General features: G+C 38.3%; 1 protein-coding gene across 6 annotated transcripts in view; it reads right to left on the reverse strand.

Moving 5' to 3' along the window:
• Window positions 1-17233, reverse strand: part of LOC122865508 (cingulin-like protein 1) — a 66224-nt gene that overhangs the window by 17353 nt on the left and 31638 nt on the right. For all 6 annotated transcript variants that reach the window (XM_044174029.1, XM_044174030.1, XM_044174031.1 and 3 more), the window contains exons 4-6: window positions 12645-12762; window positions 11554-11738; window positions 11192-11276 (exon numbers count right to left, since the gene is read on the reverse strand). In XM_044174029.1, the coding sequence (XP_044029964.1) occupies window positions 11192-11230 (39 nt within the window). In that variant the 5' untranslated portion in view covers window positions 11231-11276; window positions 11554-11738; window positions 12645-12762. The remainder of the gene's footprint in view (window positions 1-11191; window positions 11277-11553; window positions 11739-12644; window positions 12763-17233) is intronic.

Raw genomic sequence — 17233 nt, forward strand, 5'->3', positions numbered from 1 at the left:
ACACACACACACACACACACACACACACACAAAAAAAGAGAAAAATGGCAGCATTTTTCATGTTTTGCCAAAAAGCCACTTGATTAAATCCAACTTTAATGAACAATCATAACAAGGAGGCCGTTGCCACTTAGAGAATTGAAGTGGCGAACGTCCAGGGGTTTAACTTTCAGGGCTCGAGGGTCCAAAGCACCGAGTGGCCTTAATCCAGGGACTCGCCTGACCGCCTCCCCCAGGGACAGTGAGCCAGAGCTGGGGTGATAGAGGAGCCGGGGCCTGGGAGGACTGAGGGTGGGTGTCTGGGGTTTAGGATCACTGCTAATCACCATGGTATTAAAATGTTTACAGGCCGTGGTGGGATTAGGTCTGCGCTGATGATTTTTAATGTTATTATTTTTGCTCTGTGAGCTGAGCGCGCTCAGTTTGGACTCTCTGAGCCTCATGGAATGAGGAGATGGGGACACACTCTGTGATGAAATGTATGTGTTTTTCTGTCCTTATGTACAATACATTTATTGTTAAGAGTTAATCAGCATTCAGGTCAAGATTCTACATGGGGTCACTTGATAAACAGACAGGGTCACAGGAGATTTCTAAGACTGATAATTAATATTACTTAATATATTTTAAATAAATAATTAAATATGTTCGACATAATTCATAATTTCTAATCCATTTGATGCTGCAACTACCTGCAAATGTCACTTGGGTCGGGTTAGTTGCTGGTGTGGTCCTTCCTCTTCAGTACCACTAACAACAGGCTGTCTGCCCATGACATGTAGGCTACAGCGCAAGTTTGTTTGCTTTGTCTCTCTTCCCCTATGGTGCAACACTGGCACTGGCATTTGAGTGAAGATTACTACAACTTGAGACGTAATTTACGGACTGTTTGAGATGAATGCCTGAGCAAAGGATCTAAGTGTGTGGTATTCTCTATGCTATAATGATTCATGTAGATATGTATATATGAGGTGAAGAAAATATCAGAGATGCCTTTCAATACAAAACACTCCCCATACAGCGTCACTATGGCCTTGTGAGTTATTTGAGGGCTATTTTATTGGTTTGCATTACATTGGACGGGTGTTTCTATTTTTCTGGTAATATACAACTAATTAAAACACACATTTGCACATGATTTTGAATCCAATCTTCTCAGAAATTCCACACACATGGACACTTTGAAGTTAGCCATCAAAGTCCTTAAATGAGGACTAAACAGGTTGTCAGTGCAAACAATCTGTTTGAGCGCTGATAATGATCTGGCACTCCACTGGTAGAACAACAGGGGTTCTTTACAGTGCTAAAGATTATGTTCATGGTTCGAAGAAGCCAATGCTGAGTTTTGGTGGGAGACAGGACATGAACTTTGATCTCCTGTGGTGAAGTCACACACTTTGTGCACACATCCATCTACCCTGAACTTGTCCTTAAGACATTTTGAGATGGTCAGCATTAAAGCAAGTAATTTGTGCTGTTAAGCTGTTTGCTCTGCTCTTAACCTTTTAAACCCGTACAAGAAATCTGACAGTTCTCAATTTTTAGGAGAAAAAAAGTTCAACAAAACAGAACAATCCCACAGACAGACAGACAGACAGACAGAGCTTCATTCAGGAAAACCAGGTCCATATTCCCCAAAGTCCTGGACACACACATACACACACCATTGGTCCTCCATTCCCTGTGGCCTCACTACACTACAGACATATGGCGTGGAGCTGTACACCATCTGACCCAGATATGTGACAGCAAAGCATCCTGGGAAATACAGTGAATGCCTCACTGATGTTTGGTGCAGAAGTGCTCAGGGTTTTTCCCCAGAATAAAAGTTCAGGAAATGCTCCGATTTATTTTTAATTACAGGCTGAAGACTTGTAGTTTCAGGAACAATATTCCACTACTTGCAGGAGAAAACACTATCTTCTCTGCATAAAACTGACACAGAAGACTGCCATTTCAAGTTTTTAAAACACATCTTCTGGCATGATCAATTAAAACCTGTTATGACCGATTTAAACATTTGTTTATTTCGGTAAGAAAAGTCTGTAAATTTCAGCAATTCAACATTTTGAAATTAAACCTTACAGTTTATCTTTAACATCTATTTAAGGGGCATTTCTATGATTTAATATTGCACTTTCATAAAGTTGAGTGACTTGAGAGAGGCAGAATAAAAATAGAATTGTCAAAATCGAAGAAGCTCCAAAAACCCTGTATCCTACATTTTCCATAATGCAACTCAGCATAGGTTTTTTGTTAAACCCTCCCTGCCTGTTAAAACTTGTTCCAAACCTCCACACCTTCAGTTTGAAACGCAGCCTTTCCGTTAAATTTTGTAGTCTCCAAACCCAAGTCCAAGCTGATAACCGTGATGATAATGATGTCATCAGGATCCTCCATAGCAACAGAAGACATTATACAACTGGAGTAATTATCTTGACTAGCAAATTAATCTTGATGTGTAAAATCCATGGAGTGCCCCTTTAACAGTACACTGTTGTGGCTCCATCTCCTAAATATACAAAAAAAAAAAAAAATCAAATTTGGTGTGGAAGATGTTGGAAATGAGTTTACATGGATTTATTTGATAGACAGGCTGGTTTACTCAGAGATCACACAGAGATTCAGCTCTTGGCCATCTGCACACCAAACAATAGGAAATACAAGAACTTTTGAAGTTGGAAACAATACATTTGATCAACTGTCAGGACCAAACCTGCCTCGTCAATTTTTAGAGAGAATTTCAAACATTTCATTATTATTTATGTGTTTATGGCCACCTGACAGCTTTGAGGATGATGACAAACTCAAGAACTCAGTCAAAACGGATGGGTAGGGACGGGTGTTCTCTGATGACATGACAGAAGTACTAATCTTAGGAAGGAAACTGAGAAAAATGCTGCTTTCTAGCTTCTGCTGGAAGTTTCCAGCTTCTAATGGTAGTTTTCAAACTTTCTTGTTTGCTTTCTAGTTTTTTTAGCTCATTTGAAATGTTTTTTTTTACTTTCCTTGGTTCGTGTTCCAGCTGCTATTTATTTTCCAGATTGTCCTTCTGGTTGTTTTCTAGGGTTTTCAAGTTGGTTTTGGCTGGACCACAGCAAAGTGGGGGTCGAGTGTTGGAGTGTCCCCATTGGCTGTATCACAGTATCATATGCGCACAGATGGCACAGATACTGTACAATACCTGATATTCACCATGAGGGAATGTAACTGGAAAACAACATAAAACCTACTGCTATGAGAAGTGGAAACGATGGTTACACACTGTAACAGTCCAGCAAGGGCATGAGGGAGAGGGCACAGCACCCCTAATAACAATCGCTGTGACAAAACACTCAATACAGAGTGAGTCATAAAAAAACGAGAGACATCCCCTAGATAGAAACGGATGAAAGAACAGGGGGAGTTAATAGATAATTAGAAGAGTTATAATTAGAATAAGTTCTCTTTCAAATCAAACATCTTAAGATATGAGTGGTAAGTACTTGTTCTTGCAACTGCATTTATCAAACTTTTTGACTCAAACGTAGCTTAACCATGTCATGTGATGTTTTACTTCCACTTTTGTAATACTCCTGGGACCACAGAAAACTGCAGATGAACATTTAATATCCAGGAATTCACATTATAGACACTTCCACTGATTATCCGTGTAACAATATGGCCACAATATAGCACACTGACCATATATGGTCCAGCCATATACTAGGCTTTCACCTAGTCTTGTTCTAGCTCCTCCTGGTTGTTTTTTAGTGTCTCTTGGTTGTTTCTAGCTTCTTTGGGATGTGTCCAAGCTTTTCATAGTTGTTATTTAGCCTCTGGTTGTTTTGAGCTTCCTTGTTTGTTTTCTAGTGTTTCATGGTTGTTTTCTAGTTTCTTAGTTTTCGATTTTCCTCGGGTCGTGTTCCAGGTTGTTTTGTTTATTTTCTAGCCTCTGGTTGTTTTCTAGCTTTTTTATTGGTTGTTGTTTAGCTTCTTGAGGTTGTTTTCTAGCTTTTGCTCTGTGCGTTATCTAGCGTCTTTGGGCTGTTTTCCTGTTCCTTCTGGTTGTTTTCTAGCTTCTTGAAATTATTTTTCTAGCTTCTCCTGGTTGTTCTTTTGTGCCTCTGGTTGTTTTCAAACTTCCTTGATTGTTTTCTAGTTTATCATGGTTATTTTCTAGCTCTTTTGGATTGTTTGATATTTTCCTTGGCTTGTGTTCCAGCTTCCTGTTTGTTTTCTGCCTTCTTGTGGTTTTTCTTTAGCTTCTTTAGGTTGTTTTTGTGTTCATTTGTGCTGTTTTCTAGCTTCTTCTGTTCCCCCCCGCCCCCCACAATCTTTCAGGCTGTTTTCTAGCTTATCATGGTTGTTTTCTAGTGTTTCTTGATTGTTTTCTAGCTTCTTCAGCTTCTTTTCTAGGTAATTTGGGCCGCGTTGTAGCTTGTCCTTGAGCTTCTACTCTCTATTTTCTAGCTTGCTTTCATGCTTTTTGTGTTTTTCCCTCAGTTTCTTTAGGTTGTTTTCTAGCTTTTGTTGCCCAAGTTGTTGGTGTGACACAGATGTAAACCAGCAGATGTACTTAAATGCTACACTGCAGCAGAGAGAGAGAGAGAAAACAACAGCAAAATAAAAATAAAATAAATAACCAATTAGTGGCAGCAGTCTTGTGTTGGACATGTACGTCGTAAGTAGAGCTACATTTGGCTCGAGGCAATCTGCTTGGCAATATGTTCCTGTGTTGTTGTTGTTGTTGTTACCCCACCCCCCCCCCACACACACACACACACACACACACACACACACACACACACACACACACACACACAGACACTCCTTCCCTCCTCATGGCTGTAAATAACAGAGATTAATCAACCAACCGGTGCTCTGTCCTCGCCCTAAGGCCTGCCCGTTTTCACACTTTGCTTAGCCGACAATTATCCCTTCAACAGGAATATATGTTACAAATCAGGCTGAAATCTGGTCAGACTAATCCTTGGTGTCTCTTTATTTGATGTGGGAATAACAAAAATGAGCTCAGATGTGTGATCACTGGGTTCATTTTGTTTGAGTAAGCCTATCAAATATGAAAAATCTATTAGTGATATGTTAAATATGGAAAATTAAAAACAACTTAGTAAGGGACTCCACATACTGTATGTTGTCGGCAGAGGGCATAAAGCACAAAGCAACAGTGGAAACTGTACAAAAACAGTCTCAAGTAAAATAAAATGTGAAACTGTATATACTGTTTAAAAGCTATAAAAAGAAATATGTGATTATCGTATATCTTGTAGAGATTAAAGAAATGTATTGATTAATCGTTAGTTGGTTGACAGAAAATTAATGGGCAAATAATCCCATTAAATATATCCCAGCGTCTCACTTTTCTTTGTCTTATGTGATAGTAGACACTATATTTTTGGGTTTTGGACAAAACTGTTGTGATGGGATGTGATTTTTCACTATTTTCCATAATCTTGTAGACCAAACAATTAATCAAGAAAATAATCAGCAGATTAATCGTTACTGCAAGTAATTGTTAGTTTTATTGACAAAAATTGTCAATAAAATTAAAGAAAAAGAGATTTGTAAAAGAAACAAGTAAAAAGAAGCAACTTGAAAAAAAAAATGATTCCACCAATCAAACTAAGATACAATACACACTGTAACCAGAGTCACTTTATCATAATGCTTCTGTGTGTAGACTTTTTTCTGTCCTACACTAAAACTGCTTTGTCTTTTTAAACTCTATACAATGGAACCAAATTAGAATATTATAAAACAAAAATCATCAATGCCTCTCATCCCACACTGATCTTTACAAAACACATTTTCCCCCAAACATTTCCCCATGATTATAAAGTGCTGCAGAGGCTTTTTTACACCTCAGATGTCCTCATCTGATGACTAATTGCACCTGTGTCCTACCTTTATAGAATATTGTTTCTTTTCTTTTTCTTTTTTTTGAGGTTTTGGAGAGATTATATGTTTTTCATAATAAGTAAGAGTGTTTTTCTGTCTCTGAAAGCAGTTTGAAGGAATGGGGACAGTTTAGCTCATCCAGCTGCTCCTCTCAAAAATCCATAAACAGACACTGTAATTTACACATTTATAGTTATTACTTCAGCTCTTTATTAAAAGATACATTATATTAAGTCTATATGAACCTCCTAGACCCCGACTGTACTTGTTTTAGCTTCTCTGTTTGTGTGGTATAAAACATGCCAATATATTTTAACACACACATTCATACATTTGCTCTCATGCACATGCAGTCAATATATACATATATTATATATAATATATGTATGTAAGAAGAAATGTATGTATGTCTGAAGAAAATATATGCATGTAAGAGAAGAATGTATGTGTGAGAGACAGTATAGTGGAAACGGACGGCAGTTCATTTATCGCACTGTCTGTCTTGCAGAAGCCAACTAGCGCTAGCCACGTGACAGCTAGCTAACGTTAGGCTCTATGTGAGCAAACAACGGCAGAGAGAAACAGAATTACTTGCGGTTTGGGAGTTCCAGGTGAACTCCTGAAAGCCATCATCTATGATGCGCTTCTGGTGTGTGTGAGTTGGCACAGGGTGGGATTTAATATTTTCGGATAATAGAGTTTAGTGGCCCTTAAAATATCTGATCCTTGGGATATTGATGTTCCATCTCTCTGACTATGCAGTTAGCTAAATAACAGACTTTCCATAAAGACAAAGAGGGTACCCCCTTTGGTAAAGAGGAGTGGCCTACCCTTGAGCTGTTCATTCTACGTCTTCGCTGAACTTAGCTGTAATAGGTAGCAAGACCAGCAGCGGAGCCTACTTTGCCGCCAACTGCGCTTTCAAACGACCAATAACAGACTGCTGAACGGTGACAATGTCTGGGGGTGGTAGCCTCGCTCATCTCCGACTCTGGCTGCTTAAAGTAGCAATAGTGAGTTTATTGCGTTTGGGGAGATTATTATACAGCAGCGGTGCTATATGTTCAGAAAAAAGGTTCAAAACTGAATCAGAGTTTGTTTTGTTTGTATTGTATTGTATTTTTCCCCAAGATTTTCCTTTTCTTTGTGTTTTGTGTGTGTGTGTGTGTGTGTGTGTGTGGTGGTGGTGGGGGGGGTTACAATAGCAATTTTCTCAGTTATTTTACAATAATTTACTTTGAACCTTTTGGGTGAAGCTCTGGATTGATTTGTTGATGTTGGTTTATTATTCTTACCCACAATGCAGTTCTACATTATTTTGTGCAGCTGAGGCCTTAACCTCTAATTATGGGTGCTTGTTGAGACTTTGAGGATGTTTCAGTTTAATAAATGCATTAATAAATGTTTGTATATGTGTGTATAATGTTTGCTCACATTCAGCAGACTGCACGAGGTTAATTTCACAGTGATTTTACTACAAAATTTGCAAATCCAGGATAGATCACTGAATCTACAAATCTAAATATATAAGATTTATATCTAATCAAAATTATGCGTGATTATACAAATCCTGGCTCATTTTCGGACAGATTAACCACAAATAATCTGATAAAAACGTTACTGAGCCTCTATTAGGGCAGAGTGGCTCGTCTAGATTAGCAGGACAAAGCGTGAGACCGGGCTGAAGGTGTCGAGGGTTTGACTCCCCCTCGCCTTCCCTGTCCCATGAGATATACTGCACAAAACAGAAACAACATGAAGTCATTTTCTTCTTGCTTTATTAACTTGTTTTTTGGGGCATCAGGGTTATAAACTGCCACAAGCCAAATTCTTTAAATTCTGTCAGCTGTAAAATCCAGTTTTGCACTGAGTTGACCTATTTCCATTTAAATCCACTTCACAAGTGACTTCAGCTGTCAGGACATTAAATCAATGACTAGGTGACAGGTGTATATTTTTGTCAAACTCTTTTTTTTTTTTTAGATTCTCCTGGTAAAATCAGGATGGTTTGCAGTAAGTATATACCCAAGAGACGGTACCTGGTTGATTCACAGCCATAGCACACTCCCTGCACATCTTACACACAGAAATAATGTAGTCAAGGTATAGTAGCCAAGACTATCCTTCCAAGAAAAACTACAGCATCAGTTGTTTCAGCAAATACTCAATAAAAACATCCTCCAACCTCCCAGCAGCTGTATGAATTATGACCCTTGTCAGTCTGGAGCAAAGGAGGAAATAGCAACAACTGCTACAGAGGGAGGAGGTCGGGGTGAATGGATGGGTCAACAAAATGTTGGACTAAGCAACTGATAAATGTCCGGCTGACTGCGACAGTGTTACTAAATAAAGTCCGTACATGTGACCGACAGCGTGTGGGTTTTCTAGTTCCTTCTAAATAAACTTTTTATTTATTTATTTAATTTTTTTTTGTCCTATGCACTTATCATTAAGACTCTCATGGTGTAAGACGTTGGTTGAAGACTAGTGACATTTACTGTTCATTTTGTGTAGTTAGTTGTTTTAGTGAATATATGAATGTTTTGAATGCACAGATCATATAGATGATCATATAACTCCAACTGAAAAATCAGGTGTTTCTCAATGAAAATCTGTCTGAACTGAAAAACTGAGCCTGATGCATGTTGTATTTCTGTGCAGGAGATGCAGCGTGTTGGCAGCCGGCCTGTCTGCTGTTTGTGTTTAAGCTTCACGAGTTAAACTGTGATGACACTTTGACAGGTTTCCTGTTATAATAAGACTCAAACCAGGTTTCTTCCCTCATTGTTTCCTGTCACAACCATGTCAGTCTATTATAGGGGGGGTTTGTTTTTTTTAGGGAAAATATGCTGAAAGAGAAAGTGTGTGTGTGTGTGTGTGTCTAGGTCTGCATCTGTGTGTGTGTGTGTGTGTGTGACAGACAGAGCCAGATGAGCAGGCAGATGTTTCCTCTGTCTCCACTCCGACTGTCTGAGAAAGACTGACAACAGCTGGACCAATGCCAGACACACACACACACACACACACACACACAGGTAGACAAAGACACAGTTACACTGTTCTACCACAACAAAACTGTACTGAGAGGTTTCTTCTTCGCGTTTTATTTTTGCTTTGTTGGTTATTTCTTGTCTAATATATTTGAACTTCACCTCGTTGAACAAAAATATTTTAGATTCGGTTTGAGTCCAAATCAACATTATAGTTTTTTGCTGATTTTGTACAATTTTGGCCCTAAAAGTTCTCTTGGTAACAGTCCGCCTATAGAGAGGTTTTAGAGTATTTATAACATTTCAACTGTTTCGCTGTTGTCTGTAGATGTTTAACAGATTATCAAAATATATGTGACAATTCATTAACACACCCTAACCGAGATGTTTTTTGTGCCTAAACCTAACCAAACCTTTATTTGTGAAACAGCTGAATTTTTGAATCTCAATTAATACGATGTTGCAATGTTACAAATACTCTATAAACTATCTGTAGGCGGACTATCCAAGTAAAGTGTAACCGTTCTCTTACAAATTGTCGGGCAGTCAGTTTTACAACTTTGCGTTTTGAAAATTATTCAACAAACCAATGTGAGGAGAGATTGCCAGCAGATATTTGCTTGTTTTTAGAGGGTTACAACCCAAAAAAGGTTGGAAACCACTGGTTTAGATGAGGAGAATTCCTGTTTTAGAAATTAAATGAAGCATGATTCTGTAATTCGCGAGGCCCATTTGCTACTTCAGATTTTTTCAGAAACTAATTTTGTTAGATTAATAGTTCAGGAGAAACTCGACATTTCCAATGAAAACCAACTGAGTCTTGCATTCATCCAGTCCGGTGTAGGACAAGTTCATATTGATGTCCCAGTGAAGAGAGAAGTATTGTGCAGCCTTGTCTAAATGACTGTCTTTAGAGTTCAAACTTTTTTCTGAGCCTCTGATTGGTCATGATTCTATCAGACATTAATTATTATTTTCATTAACAATTAATATATCAATTATGAACTTTTGGCTGGGGAAACTAGTGAGCCATGAAGAGTTAAGTTTGTAGTTTGTGAAGTTCCCACAACAATGTATAAATTCGACTGAAATTCAAACTTTTTTTGTACTGCTCAGACATTTTATCAGGAGGGAAGCAAGAATTTTGTAGGAAATGCCAAACGTCAAGCCCGAATCCTCCACAAAGGGGCAACAGTCTGACTTGCAGCCATGTTGAACTGGCGCCGGGAACCACTGTCCTTGACACCATTGCGGATTTGAAAGCAAACATATGTAACATGAAGGAATACATTTGTGCAATTATCGAACCCTGCATAGAACGTTTATCAGCTATATTACGAGCTGAGATCTCTGCTGTCCAACTGGAAGCCCGGTCTGCTTACAGCCGCCATTCAGACCACTACCAACAGACATAGTGACAGTAAGATTGGGAACGCGGGGCTAGTGAAACATCGGACATTTTTACCTCAATTCAGAAAGAACTGAAACAACTAACTGTTAAATCTGTGGAAGAAAAATCGGACACCTTAGAAGGACACAAATAATACATAATTGGACTTTCTCAAGGGAAAGAGCCCCACTACCTTTGTGAAGAGTTATTTGGCTTTGACATGCTCCACTATCTGAACAGGCTTACAGAGCGTTACAGCATCGGCCTCAGACCAACATATGGCCCACATCTCTCCTTGTTGAATGTCATTACTATCATGACTGCAGGAAAATGCTACGCCTTGCCAGGGAAAGAAGTCATACATATGAGACAGTGGACACACATTTTCAAGGATTTCTCTATATTATTGTCCACTAAACGTATGTCAGGGCTGAGATATGGAATCACCTGTCCGATCTCGGTAAGGCTAACGTTCCCAGAAAAAGGAGGATAAAATGTCTCCTGCACAATTTCAGTACCTGCAGTGAGAAATATTATGGCTTCTCACACAAAGACCTTTATCAGGCAAATACAGCATGAGACCATCTCATGCAGAGTGGGATTATTATTATTCCCAGACCATTCAGATTGTTCCTTGTATTTGAAGCCAAGGTGCATTCTGATTGGGCCAGTTGTATTTAAAAAGATTGAAAGATCCAGGGTTAGGTGTGTTGTTAGTTAGCTTTGTTAGGCCCAAAAACACACCCACAAACAAACAATAAATACTGTTAGGCATTGTTTTTGATAAGTTTGACGGTGCCAAGAACAAGAAAGCAGAATAAAACTCTGAAAACGACCTAAAGCGAGGTGAGACAACAGTTTAGAGAGGACTTGTGGATGCTGTGAGGTTAGATGCTGAGTTTGACTATACCATGTTGTTTTCTTGTTCTGTCTCGTTCTTTCCCTGCATGCTGCGGTCTCTCGGTCTGCTGGTGAATGTTTCTTCTTTGTCTGAGCTGAAGGAAAAATATAAAGTGAAATGTTTAAATAATTAATACCTTTAGATGGGAAAGTCAAGCGCAGTTTTTGTCTTAAACAACTGACTGAGCTCAGCTAAACAAGGCATTTCACTACACTAAGAAAAACTAAACTCAAGTCAAGTGTTTTCTAGTCTGAAATACAAAATGTAATTTTACTTTTTTAACAGGTTTTTGAATAATGTGAAGTCAATCAAAGTTGAACTAGAATCAATTCTAGTCAGTTATTTTTTAAACATAATGTGGAGTTGGCTACCTGTGGGATTGTTTGAGTATTTTCTGTGTAAAACAGGTCAGTCTCTGCGTCTCTTCCTGGTACCTCTGCAGGTCTTGGGTCAGCAGGTTATGGAGCGCGCTCAGTGCCTCCTCCTGGAACACCAGCCTCTCTGATTGGAGCAAACGCTCTGTGATGGAGCCCTGAAGCTCCCGACAAGCACACAACTGAAAGTGAACAGGAAGATAATGGACAACAGTTTTATGAATCGGCTTAATAGGAGCTGCTTTGAGGAAATACAGCATTCTCATTGGTTTACACTCATGACTTCTCTGTTGCTATGTTCCAATTCCTCCACAGGGATCAACAAAGTTCGTTGTCATTTCTTTGTGTGTCTTGTCTTATCTCGTTTTGTCATCTCCTGTCCTGCCTTGACTTATGACCAGCTTTTGATAATATTCTCATCAGCAATGTTACAATACACAGTATGCTTAAGCATGCATGTTAATACTTGACCAGTATGTGTGACAAAATAACTCAAGGTCCACTTACTAGCTTTTTTTTGCAGAACATTCAACTACATCTCATGGTCTCAATCAGCGAATAAAGACTATGAGATGCTGTTGAAAGCCCTGGAAAAAAAAGCTTGTAAGTGGACCTTGAGTTCAAATGATTTAGTCACACTTACAATATATGGTCCATGTGACTCACAAGTCAGATGGAAGAATGAAGTAAACTGTAGTAACAGATTAGTTGCTGAAGTCATTTTTTTTTCCACTTTTGAAAACCTATTCTTACAAAAGCTTTTTTACATGATCCTTTATGTGTGCTTATTTGTATTGTAAATATATTGTATTATTTTTACTGCACAAGTTTTTATTGTGTCTGTTACTTGATGTTTTCCTCTAGCATGTTATGCTTTTACATGCATTGAAATGTATGTTTGTTTGCACTTTAAGAAGCACTTTGTAACCTTTTTGAGAAAGGTGCTATATAAATTAAGATTATTATTATTATTTTTATTATTATTATTATTTGCTGAGTTGCTTACTTTTTGACATGATGACATTTTTTGATTGTTTTTTTTTAACCCACTGTGAACAGTGTGTATGAAATCTGCTGTGGTCACTCACAGTGGACGTCTGAAAGCTGGAGTTTCTCGTCGGCTCTTGTTCAGTCTGCTTCTCCTTCTCCTGAAGATTAAAAAGCTCAGTGGTCAGCAGCTGTTGACGGCCTTTAATCTGCAAGAGTCTGACAACGCACAAATACAAAAACATTTAGGTTCAAAATGCACTTGAACTCTCACCTGAGCTCTTCACTTAGAATTCACACGATGTCAGGTTTGACAGCTAAAATCTGCTATAATTTAAAATATATATTTATTTACTTATAAAAAGCTGGACAATATGCTACATATATAGTACATTTAGTTTATTTACAGTCCTACTTTTATACGTTACTACTAAATTTTGGACTAAACATGCATCACTGCAAATATTGTTGATAAGTATAAATTGGCAGAAAATAAATACTAGCTAAATGTGCAAAAAAGACTTTCCATGCACACATTAAGATGAAAAGAAGTCTCTCATGAACTTGTCTTTGGTTCATAAAAACACATTAATATAAAGACATATGTAAACTAACATGAAGTAAATGCTTCAAAAGAAATCCAATGTCAATGAACAACAATTGGTAAAAAAATAAAATACAAATGTGCAGGATAGTCTTCCATATTTGAGATAATTACAGCAGGGAAAACATTTTTTCATGAATGCACACAATGGGAGCTTTTACCCCTCAGGTGCTGCTGTTTTATATATTTTCCCTAAACAGACAACCTGAGCAGCGCCTAAATTCAGTGAAAAGAACAGGACAGGACAGATCTTTGTTTCCTTTTTGTCTTCCAGCAGCTGAGAGATTTGCCAAAGAAAACACTGACAATGAGTACAGCATCACAGTTTCACCAGAACTTTTAAATGACTGAAAAAACTTTAATACTTTCGTTCCCCCCCCCCCAGAGGTTGTTCAGGGATAAATGTAAAGGTTAGTCATAGTCTTGGGATTTGAACCATCAACCCTCTCGCTTCCTGATCCGTCAAAGCACTCCACTCTCCATCCTGGCAGTCTCTGCAGGTCTGGAAACCCTAACCAGCGACTTTCCCACATTAAACATTCCTGACTAGCCTGTGGGCTCCAGTCACCCTCTTTAACATGAAACTGTTCCTTCCTTGAACAAACACAGCAGCGTTTTCATAAATACACACAGAGCTGAACAGCTGATGCAGAGTTAGTGGTTAATGCTCTCTGTTTAAAGTCAACAGCAGCCAAATATTCAAAACCGCACTCCGGAGTCACACCACCATGTACTGTTGTTTACATCAGGATTACATTCCACTATCTACTGTGAAGTGATATCACTTAAAACTGTTGTATAATAGTATAGAATAGTAGCAGTAGTACAGAAGTAATCGCAACAGCAGGACTATCATTTAGAGTAGAATTAGTAACAGCATTAGTTTGAGTAATACTAGCAGCACTAGTACTTGTACTGGCAACAGTGTAGTAGTAGTGGTAGTTGTAATATACTGTACTTCTGCAGCAGCAGGAGCAGTTGTAGTGGTACCAGTACTACTTGCTGCACTAATTGCTGTGTAGCAAACTTATTATTATTTTAAAAATTATTTTTGGGGCTTTTTTTTTTATAGGAACAGCGGAGGAGAGACATGCAGCAACGGGCTGCGGGCTGGATTCAAACCTGGGCCGCTGCAGTAAGGTCATGGTGCGCACGCTCTACCAGGTGAGCTACCGGGGAGCCCAGTCTGTGCAGCAAACTAATGAGTACCACTAAAAAAACAAAACAAGGGCAGTCACATCGCTAGGATCAGCAGTAATTTAGTAAGTATAGTGCAGTATTGATAATAACTTTAGTAAAGCCAAGTTAAATTTATTTATATAGCACATGTCATACAATGTAAGCTCAATGTGCTTCACACACTATAGAAGAACTCGTGGTAGCAGCAGTGTAATGGTAGTAGTATTAGTGTTAGTACTAGTAGTACGACTTCTATCAGTGGTAGTAGCCTACAAGTACTAGTAATACTGCTAGGAGCAGCAGTGCGGTAGTAGTAGCAATAGTTGCAGTAGTATTACTTGTGATATAAGTCAGTGTAGCAGTGTAGTAGTAGTAGTACCAATGTAGCAGTAGTATTAATAACTATAGCATTAGTTGTTAGCTCTAGTATTAATGCTTTTTCTAGTAGTTGCAGCAGTGTAACAGTACTGTTGCTGTAGTGCTAGTGCTTGTTCTATTTGTACTGCTAGTGGCAAAAGAGGTAATCGTACTACTAGTAGTAGATGTCGTAGCACCAGCAGCAGCAATAGCAGTACTAGTAATACTAGTTTACTTGGTTGAAAAACAAATTACAAATGTTGTTTGATCATGTTTTCTTCAATTAAGGAGAATCTCAACGTTCAGGGCTTTTCTCTCTCGACCTGATCTCTAGAAGGTCACCCATGCTTTTATTTCTTCTCAGTTAGATTATTGTAATTCATTGTATTCTGGTTTGAGCCAAAAAAAAACATCTCACGCCTTCAGCGGATACAAAACACAGCCGCTCGGCTTTTAACAAGCACTAGAAGACAAGATCATATCAGCCCTGTTTCAGCTTCTCTTCACTGGTTACAAGCTGATTTTAAGATCTTACTCATCACCTTTAAAGCACTTCATGGTCCCCCTCCCAACTACATTGCTCACTTGCTGCTCCCTATGAGCCAGGGCGCAGCCTCAGATCCTCAGGCAGGGCTCTGCTGGCTGTTCCTGAGTCCCGGCTCAAGACTAAAGGTGACCGGGCTTTTGCAGTCAGGGTCCCTCGGTTCTGGAACTCTCTGCCCAAGGATCTGAGACAAAATGTATCTTTTCAAAAAAGCCTTTTATTAATTCTAGTACTCTGTTTTATGTATCATATCTGTTTTATTATTAGTAATTATCTTTATTGTTGGGGGTGTTATTTTATTTTATTTCATTTCATTGTATTGCTGTATTTTTAAATGCCTGATTGTATTTGCCTCAGTCCTGAAATGTTTTAACCCTGATTCAACCATGTAAAGCACTTTGTAACTTTGATTTTGAAGTGCTGCATAAATAAAGTTTATCATTACATTATTATTATTATTAGTAGTAGTAGTAGGCATAGCAGTGTAATAGGAGCAGTAGCAGTGCAAACAGTAGGAACAGTAATAGCTAGACTAGCAGTAGTAATAGCTATAGTAGTAGTAATATTTGTGGTAGTATTAGTTTAGCTACTGCTGCTATTTCTAGTAGCAGCAGTGTAGAAGTAGTACTACTACTTAGTAGTACTAGTTTTGAGAATTGTCATACTTTGAACAATTGTGTAGTAGTAATAGCAAATGCAGCAGCAACAGTATTAGTTCTAGTAATACTAGTAGTCAGTGTAGTAGCAGTAACAGAAGCAGCAACACGATAATTGTGGTAATAGTACTAAGAGGGGGAATAATAACAATATTTATTCATAAATAATCTTTCTGTCTACATATGAACTCACATTATCTATACAGCCAGAAATGAAGGCACAAGTAAAGTAATGCTGCAGATGCAGACATCAGAGTGTAATTGGCCATCTGTCCACTGGGAGGCACTAACCCTCTGTAACAGAGTGTTAGAACAGCAAAAGAGACAAGCGATAAGAGGCAGAGAAGTGTTTTGTTTGTGAGGAAGAAGAGGAGGCTCATCTGAGGGAAGCCTTTGATGAACTAACTGAAAATGTGACAAACATGTAGAGAAAGACAAATTAGTAGAAACGACACAAACAACGGTACAAAAACACAAAGGCCCTCTGGGAAATATATTAACATTCTGTTAATGAGGTTTTCGAGGAGGCCTGCTTGTTCCACTGTGCATACTATGAGGACTGTTATGAGAAGGAGAGAAATCTGAAGCAAACATAAAAGACGATGATGTTCTCTGATTGAACTTCACTCTGTCCTGCTGGAACAAACGGAAAGCAGATTTGAAACACTGATAAAGCTAATTTCTGATGACGGCAAACTAAGTATTAGATTTATGTATAAAGTAATTTATGTAAAATATAATTTATCATTATCATAATATTGTAATATGGCTGAAATGTTGTCTTCTGCTCTAAAAGGCTGCATTACAGTTAAGTTACACACTTTTCTGAAGTTATTTGACTAAAATGAAATGAAATAAGCAGTCAGTGCCTCTGTCTGTTTTTCCATCATGTTCATTACTGACTGGTGCCTTTTCTGAAGTCTGAAGTTTTAGGGGTGGCAATCATTTTTGATATTGATTCCAAAACAATATATATATATTTTTTAAATCAGGTTTCAGGATATTATCTCACCTAAGACAAAGTAGCATAAATATTTGATGGGACATTCAATGTGGACTTTCAATACTTTCAACAACAGATGTATAATTACATTTTTTCCCCTGCACTTTAGTTTGAAATTTAGTTTTTTTCAGTTCACATAGGAAAATCACTCACTCATTCTTCTTCTACACTTTTTCTATTTTCTAAAAAAAAAAGACTTCAATATATTTTACTGTAGCCCTGCGACGAGTTGGCCACTGTCCAGGGTGTACCCTGCCTAAGGCCCAAAGTCACTGGGATAGGCTCCAGTCACCCGCGACCCCTAACGGGACCAAGCGGTAGAAAATGGATGGATGGATGGATATTTT

The sequence above is a fragment of the Siniperca chuatsi genome, linkage group LG18 (genome assembly GCF_020085105.1).
Source record: "Siniperca chuatsi isolate FFG_IHB_CAS linkage group LG18, ASM2008510v1, whole genome shotgun sequence".
In the NCBI taxonomy this organism is placed as follows: domain Eukaryota; kingdom Metazoa; phylum Chordata; class Actinopteri; order Centrarchiformes; family Sinipercidae; genus Siniperca; species Siniperca chuatsi.